General features: G+C 37.1%; 1 protein-coding gene across 1 annotated transcript; it reads left to right on the plus strand.

Annotated features, from left to right (window-relative positions):
- Positions 1 to 513: 513 nt before the first annotated feature.
- LOC112665329 (olfactory receptor 56-like) lies at positions 514 to 1,833 on the plus strand. Its single transcript, XM_025454982.1, has 2 exons — positions 514 to 1,424; positions 1,641 to 1,833. Exons 1-2 carry the CDS (start codon positions 514 to 516, stop codon positions 1,831 to 1,833), a joined length of 1,104 nt encoding a protein of 367 aa, XP_025310767.1.
- Positions 1,834 to 9,455: the final 7,622 nt, after the last annotated feature.

The raw sequence follows: 9,455 nt of genomic DNA on the forward strand, positions 1-9,455 counted from the left end.
GTACATCTCCATGGCCATCTTTTTCAATAAGATTAAAAGTCTTTGCATCAGAAATTATGTTTTATTCATCTTTGTCTTGCTAAGACTTCACAAAGTGAATTGAACATAGTAGGATGAAAACATGTGTGATTGAATGAGGAAGAAACAAGTGTCATATACTTTTATAAGGTTCAAGTAGGGCAGTGAGATAGCATAAGAGTGGAGAGGGGATGGGGTCTCTGAGAAAACGCATAGAGATGAGGAGAGGAGTAGTATTCCCTCTGAACAACTGCTATTAGATGCAATTTAGACATTAACATTAAATGGTGGCAATTTGTTCTGTGAAGATGGGGGCATGAGATAGTCTACTTAGTCATGAAATTTGTTAAAATGCTGTAATTTGCAGAAATATCACAGCCTGCTGATGCTGATAAGAGTAATAAAGAGCTTAGGGGAACATAATCCAATAAATCTTTGTGATTTTTCTAAATCTGGCTTGTTTCTAGGGTCGATTACTTCTAACAAGATAAAGACATGGATAAAAGAAATGAGTCTTCAAGTACAGATTTTATCCTCTTGGGCCTCTTTCCTGGTATAAAACACATCAACCTCCTTGTCTCTGTCATCCTTCTGATCTACACTGTAGCTCTCACCACAAATTCCATCCTTATACTTCTGATCTGGGTGGATTCTCACCTCCATACACCCATGTACTTTCTGCTTAGCCAACTGGCTCTCATGGACCTGACATTAATCTCTAGCACTGTACCCAAGATGGCAAGTGACTTCTTCTCAGTGAAGAGGACTATATCACAGGTGGCCTGTGGTACTCAGATATTTTTCTTCCTGACTGTAGGAATTGCTGAGTGTATTATCATAACCCTTATGGCCTTTGACCATTATGTGGCCATCTGCAAACCTCTGAGATATACCCTGATCATGAGCCAGAAAGTATGTCTGCAAATGGCTACTGTCTCCTGGGCTGGAGGTGCCCTTATATCACTCATGCACACAGCATATGCTATGCATTTCCCCATCTGCGGTTCCAGAGAGATTTCCCATTTCCTCTGCGAGGTCATGGCTATCCTAAAATTGGCCTGTGAGGACATCTCTGCCTATGAGAAGGCTGTAGTAATGACAAGCATTGTGGTGCTCCTCATCCCTTTGTCCTTTATCCTGTCTTCTTATACTCTCATCTTCCTTTCTGTCCTCCGCATGAACTCCCTGGAGGGCAGGAATAAAGCCCTGGCCACATGTTCTTCCCACCTGACTGTGGTGAGCCTCTACTTTGGTCCAGCGATGCTGGTTTACATGAGGCCCAGTTCTTACCACAGTCCCAAGCTGGACCAGGTTCTCTTTATGCTTGGTGCCATCCTCACCCCCATGATGAACCCCCTTATATATAGTCTGAGGAACAAGGAGGTAGTGGGTGTTCTGAGAAACATGTTGGGAAGCTGCCTAACCTCACATTAGACCATAAGATGAATGTCAATTACTATCTATCTCTATTTCAGTCTAAGTCAGTCTTGCTTAGTCTTACTCTAGTCAGGTCCTAGTTCTGATCTTTCCATGCTTCAAATTGCAATGGGACCACTGGCTTTAGGGATTCAGTCTATATATACAAAAATCTGGTGAAATATACTTCTTCATGTTTCTTTAAGAATGTTAGACCCACATTCTCAGATTGTGAGCCTCCAGGAGTTAGGCACTCCAGGGTTGATGATGATTGATGGTGGTGATGATGGTGGTGGTAAATGTGATGATAATGTAGTTGGAGTGCTGGTACTTAAGTTGTTGGAGATAGTGATGGTAATGATGATGATGTTCCTTTTAAGCAAAAAAAGAACTGGTTAATGATACCTTTTTCAACTACAAAGGGCAGGTATGTCAATTTTGATCCTTGAAATAGGCCAATCACCACAGAAAGTCTATGGATGGTACATTTTCCATAGATCCATAAGTTAAGATAAGAATTAAATTGTTTTCTTGGCTTCCAATCTTTTAAATGAATAGACTATATTATATACCTAAACAAAAGTCAATTAATTTATTCTATTTTAAATATTTTTTTCTTCTATTTAAAATTTAAATTATTTTATGAAATTTCCCAATTATCGAAAAGAATCTATATAAACAAGACTATTTTTTGTTTTGACTCTTTATTTTTAAGGATAGATAATTATATTAGATGATGGAAATAGTTATTTGGAGGCTTAATCATTGGAATGAATTTGATTTTTTTTCATTTCTAGTGACTTTCTGCCACTTAATGTCAAAAGAATAAATACTCACAGTTTAGCATAAGGGGAAATAGAATGAATGAAGCTGACCCTATAAATGTGGAAGTATTCCTGTCCTAACATCTGACAGTATGAACACAAACAGACTTTAATAGAACCTAAACTATTTAATAATCTACTAGTACATTCATCATATTTTAATTGTACTGGTTGGGTGACTGAGGTAAGACAATGTAAAATTATTTATATACAATTATTTAACCCCCAGAAAGAAAAGTGAAGAATAAATGTACCTGGGAAAAAATTTGAAAATTAGAAAGTGATCCATAAAGGATCCCTAAATCTCTAGGGGAAACAATTAAGATTATTAATTTTTAAATCTGAAATGTGTTGAGGATTATATGAAATATTTTGATCTACAAAATGGATAAGTAACAAAGTTTTAGGATATTCCTCCTATAAATGATTAATATAAATTATTTGTGCAAGGAAGAAATGTATGTATCAATTGAAGTGTAGGGCAGAGTGGGTTGGAGATAAGTATAAAAACGAAATCTTTAATTTTAAGATTTTCTTTTTTAAATTTTGAGTGATCTCTACATCCAATGTTGTGTTATAACTTCCAACCTTGAGATCAAGAGTTACATGCCTTACCTACTGAGACAGCCAGACACCGCTAAACCAGAAATTTTTTGTAGTGATTGAGCGAGCACATATGCAAGGATGTGTGCTTTAGCATGTAAGCATTACTCAGTGTTCAGGTTTCAGTGTTTCTATTTATTATTTTTTAGCATTTCTATTTCTAACAATAAATCTGAGTTCCTTGTACTTCAGTTTTCTTTCCAATATAAGCATTATTTCACACTAAATAAAACAAGAGAGGCAGTGTTTTATAAATGTCCTACCCAAAACATTAAATATCTACTCAAATTGGCCATTCTGCTTCAATTTGTTCCAGCAAAGTGGCATCACAGTTTTGAAAAAGTCGTATGTCTTATGGGAAAACAACTATTATGTCTCATTAACTACCTAAAGTACTTTGGTTCATCCCAACAACCATTATGACAGAGTTCCCTTCCACAACTTGGATGAAGTGGTAGGAGTCCACTTAGATGGGACTTGAGCTGAAAAAGGAAGTGAGATCCATAGTTCTTGTTTGCTTTAAGCGTCTGGTGGCTTCACACAAAGTTGTATAAGTACCCTCTTTTTCCATGCATGAATAAAATGGGGCTTTAATACATTGACATTCTTTAAGATAATAAATGAGCATGGTTGGGAAGAGAAAATCCTCAGGTAAACTTCTCATTCATTTGCTCTCCATTGCAGATGTCACACTAACTGTCAATAGAGATTTGGTAAATGCAAAGCATGCTCAACTGAACTCAGCATTAGGAAAAAATACAAGGCAGCTCAGCACCTGTAAGAAGTCCATTACCTTGTCCAATTTCTCCTTATGGAGACCAAAGTTATGTAGCAGAAACCAGTTATCTCTCATATAATTGGAAACATTTCTCTAGAAATGCCTAAAAAGAGAAGATAAAGTTATGTAGCACGATCACATTCCCCAAATACATGAAAAGAAATGAAATGAGACACTTTAAAAGACAAAATGTAAAGTGATGTAAAGAATTGTGACAGCGTGAGGGTAAGGGAGAATGGGAAAACACCTCCGCCCTCTTCATAGATTGGGATTTCATTGATGAGAAAACTTATAGCATCTCTAATATACACTTAAGCATCACTAAAACAAAAACTGCTTTTCCTAGATGATCGAAATTGCCACTGGTCCCTTATTGGCCTCTTAATTTGAAATAAGCTATTAGATAACTTACATCCTCACTATCAAACAGCATCTCATTACTAAATACAGTAAATCATTCCTAAATTTTAACTAATTATTCTAACCTCATTTCAGTTCATTTATTTGATTTTTTCTCTCATTAATGAGTTAGATGCTACCTCTTTGGCCATTTTATTATACTTTAACCATCCTACCTCTTCAAACTCACAGATAGTTTTGCCATATTTTTTTAGGTGTGATTACAAATTGATTGCTTTGGTTTGGGTTCCCATTATTATTCTTATAGGATGTGAAGACTCCATAAATATTTTCATCCTGATTGTTCCCTCTTGGCCTTTGAGGAAATTGTGCCCTTCTTCTCCCATGGGGGGATCAGCCAGGTGTTACACAAAAATCTGAAGTCAGATTGGAATAAGCCCATCTCAGTCTTTCCAAAAAATGCTAACCATTTAGTCTGGAGCTGAGAAAATCCTGGTCTCCATGTAATTTTAACTCTATTGTGCTGAAGATGCTTGAATATTCACAGCTAAAAGAAGTTGAAGAGTTGGAATCAGTGGCTATACAGCTTCTTCAATTTCAAAGAAAGAAAACCTATATGAAGGCTCTCATTCAGAATAGAAGGAGAGATAAAGAGCTTCCAAGAGAGGCAGAAACTGAAGGAATATGTGACCACCAAGCCAGCTCTGCAAGAAATACTAAGGGGTATTCTGTAATAGAAAGAGGAAGGCCAAGGGAACAATCCACAAAAACGGGACTGAATAGGTATCATGATGACAATAAATTCACATCTTTGAATAGTAACTCTGAACGTGAATGGGCGTAATGACCCATCAAAAGGTGCAGTAACATTTCAGACTGTATAAAAAAGCAGGACCCATCTATTTGCTGTCTACAAGAGACTCATTTTAGACATAAGGACACTTACAACCAGAAAATAAAAGGTTGGAAAACCATGTACCATTCAAATTGTCCTCAAAAGAAAGCAGGGGTAGCCATTCTCGTATCAGATACTTTAAAATTTATCCCGAAGATTGTACTAAGAGATGAAGAGGGACACTCTATCATACTTAAAGGATCTATCTAACAAGAGGACCTAACAATCATCAATATTTCTGCCCCTAATGATGGAGCTGCCAAGTATATCAATCAATTAATAAACAAAGTTAAGACATACTTAGATAATGCACTTAAGCTACGTGACTTAAATGTAGCACTTTCTACAAATGACAGTCTTCTAAACACAATATCTCCAAAGAAACAAGAGCTTTAAATGATACACTGGACCAGATGGATTTCACAGATATCTACAGCACTTTACATCCAAACGCAACTGAATGAATACATATTCTTCTCAAGTGCACATGGAACTTTCTCCAGAATACACCACATACTGGGTCAAAAATCAGGTCTTAACTGATACCAAAAAATTGGGATCATCGCCTGCATATGTTCAGACCATAATGCTTTTAACCTAGAACTCAATCACAAGAAGAAGTTTGGAAGGATTTCAAACACGTAGAAGTTAAGGACCATCCTGCTAAAAGATGAAAGGGTCAACCAGGGAATTAAGGAAGAATTAAAAAGATTCATGGAAACTATGAGAATGAAGATACAACCATTCAAAATCTTTGGGATGCAGCAAAAGCAAACCTGAGGGGGAAATACATCACAATACAAGCATCCATCCAAAAACTGGAAAGAACTCAAACACAAAAGTTAACCCTGAACCTAAAGGAGCTGGAGAAATAAACAGCAAATAGCTCCTACACCCAGCAGAAGAAAATAGTTATCAACATTTGAGCAGAACTCAATGAAATAGAGACCAGAGGAACTGGGGAACAGTTAACAAAACCAGGAGATGGTTCTTTGAAAGACTTAATAAGATAGACAAACCATTAGCCAGCCTTATTAAAAGAAGAGAGAAAAGACTCAAATTAATAAAATCACCAATGAAGAAGGAGAGATCACCACCAATACCAAGGAAATACAAAAGATACCAAAAAATTATTATGAGCAGCTATATGCCAATAAATTAGGCAATCTAGAAGAAAGGGACGCATTTCTGAAAACCACAAACTACCAAACTGGAACTGGAAGAAATAGAAAACCTGAACAGGCCAATAACCAGGGAGGAAATTGAAGCAGTCATCAAAACCTCCCAAGACACAAGATTCCAGGGCCAGATGGCTTCCCAGGGGAATTCTATCAAACGTTTAAAGAAGAAATCATAGCCTATTCTACTAAAGCTGATCGGAAAGATAGAAAGAGATGGAGTATTCCAAACTCGTTCTATGAGTCACCTTAATTCCAAAACCAGACAAAGACCCCACCAAAAAAGAGATTTAAAGACCAATATCCCTGATGAACATGGATGCAAAAATTCTCAACAAGATACTAGCCAATAGGATTCAATAGCACATTAAGAAAATTATTCACCATGACCAAGTAGGATTTATCCCTGGTACACAAGGCTGGTTCAACTCTCGTAAAATAACCAATGTGATTCATCATATCAGCAAGAGAAAAACAAAGAACCATATGATCCTCTCATTAGATGCAAAGAAAGCATTTGACATAATACAGCATGCATTCCTGATCAAAACTCTTCAGAGTGTAGGGATAGAAGGAACTTTCCTCAGCATCTCTAAAAGCCATCTATGAAAAGCCCACAGCAAATATCATTCTCAATGAGGAAGCACTGGGAGCCTTTCCCCTAAGATCAGAAACAAGACAGGGATGTCCACTCTCACCACTACTATTCAACATAGTTCTGGAAGTCCTAGCCTCAGCAATAAGACAACAAAAAGACATTAAAGGCATTCAAGTTGGCAAAGAAGAAGTCGAACTCTCCCTCTTCGCCGATGACATGATACTCTACATAGAAAACCCAAAAGCCTCCACCCCAAGATTGCTAGAACTCATACAGAAATTTGGTAGCGTGGCAGGATACAAAATCAGTGCCCAGAAATCAGTGGCATTTCTATACACTAACAATGAGATTGAAGAAAGAGAAATTAAAGAGTCAATCCCATTTACAATTGCACCCAAAAGCATAAGATACCTAGGAATAAACCCAACCAAAGTGGTAAAGGATCTATACCCTGAAAACTATAGAACACTTCTGAAAGAAATTGAGGAAGACACAAAGAGATGGAAAAATATTCCATGCTCATGGATTGGCAGAATTAATAGTGTGAAAATGTCAATGTTACCCAGGGCAATATACACGTTTAATGCAATCCCTATCAAAATACCATGGACTTTCTTCAGAGAGTTAGAACAAATTATTTTAAGATTTGTGTGGAATCAGAAAAGACTCCGAATAGCCAGGGGAATTTTAAAAAAGAAAACCATATCTGGGGACATCACAATGCCAGATTTCAGGTTGTACCACAAAGCTGTGGTCATCAAGACAGTGTGGTACTGGCACAAAAACAGACACATAGATCAATGGAACAGACTAGAGAACCCAGAAGTGGACTCTCAACTTCATGGTCAACTAATATTCGATAAAGGAGGAAAGACTATCCACTGGAAAAAGACAGTCTCTTCAATAGATGGTGCTGGGAAAATTGGACATCCACATGCAGAAGAATGAAACTAGACCACTCTCTTTCACCATACACAAAGATAAACTCAAAATGGATGAAAGAGCTAAATGTGAGACAAGATTCCATCAAAATCCTAGAGAAGAACACAGGCAACACCCTTTTTGAACTTGGCCACAGTAACTTCTTGCAAGATACATCCACGAAGGCAAAAGAAACAAAAGTAAAAATGAACTATTAGGACTTCAACAAGATAAGAAGCTTTTGCACAGCAAAGGATACAGTCAACAAAACTCAAAGACAACCTACAGAATGGGAGAAGATATTTGCAAATGACATATCAGATAAAGGGCTAGTTTCCAAGGTCTATAAAGAACCTATTAAACTCAACACCAAAGAAACAAACAATCCTATCATGAAATGGGCAAAAGACATGAAGAGAACTCTCACAGAGGAAGACATAGACATGGCCAACATGCACATGAGAAAATGCTCTGCATCACTTGCCATCAGGGAAATACAAATCAAAACCAGAATGAGATTCCACCTCACACCAGCGACACTGGGGAAAATTAACAAGGCAGGAAACAGCAAATGTTGGAGAGGATGTGGAGAAAAGGGAACCCTTTTTCACTGTTGGTGGGAATGGGAACTGGTGCAGCCACTCTGGAAAACTGTGTGGAGGTTCCTCAAAGAGTTAAAAATAGACCTGCCCTACGACCCAGCAATTGCACTGTTGGGGATTTACCCAACAGATTCAGATACAATGAAATGCCGGGACACCTGCACCCCGATGTTTTTAGCAGCAATGTCCACAATAGCCAAACTGTGGAAGGAGCCTCGGTGTCCATCAAAAGATGAATGGATAAAGAAGATGTGGTTTATGTATACAATGGAATATTACTCAGCCATTAGAAATGACAAATACCTGCCATTTGTTTCATCGTGGATGGAACTGGAAGGTATTATGCTGAGTGAAGTAAGTCAATTGGAGAAGGACAAACATTATATGTTCTCATTCATTTGGGGAATATAAATAATAGTGAAAGGGAATAGAGGGAGGAGAGAAGAAATGGGTAGGAAATATCAGAAAGGGAGAAAGAACATAAAGACTCCTAACTCTGGGAAACAAACTAGGGGTGGTTGATGGGGAGGAGGGTGGGAGGTGGAGGTGAGTGGGTGATGGGCACTGAGGGGGGTACTTGACGGGATGAGCAATGTGTGTTATTCTGTATGTTGGCAAATTGAACACCAATAAAAAATAAATTTATTATTGAAAATAATAATAATAACAAAAAGAAATAAAGTGTTGTGAACAGAACTTATTTAAATGTTCATTGAATAAAGTTTTATATTTTTAGAGATCTTATGAAATAATATTATTGTTTTTTTTCTTTCTCTAAGGAAAACAACCAAGTGTTTACACTTTATCTTTTTTTATGTTTATCTTTTTGGGGTTTTTTTTTGTTTAATTTTTATTATCAGTCATTTAGTTATTAAAAACTAATTTTTCATACCTAATATTAATCCATTTCCATATTTATAGTTAAGGATATAGATAAGTAATCCAAGCAATTTACTCCTTTATTGGAATTTCAGAACTGAAATAATATTCCTGACCTCCAGAATGCTTTTTTGTCCTATCTTACCTCCATTTTCACTAAGCTATATAAATTTTAAGCTAACCTTTTTTTTTCTTTAAGATTTTATTTATTTATTCATGAGAGACACACAGAGAGAGCAGGTGACGTAGGCAGAGGGTGAAGCAGGATCCCTGTGAGGATCTTGATGCAGGACTTGACCCCAGGACCCTGGGATCACAACGTGAACTGAAGTCAGATGGTCAAACACTGAGCCACCCGGGTGCCCCTACAAGCTAACTTTCTA

Source organism: Canis lupus, chromosome 14 (assembly GCF_003254725.2).
Source record: "Canis lupus dingo isolate Sandy chromosome 14, ASM325472v2, whole genome shotgun sequence".
Lineage (NCBI taxonomy): Eukaryota > Metazoa > Chordata > Mammalia > Carnivora > Canidae > Canis > Canis lupus.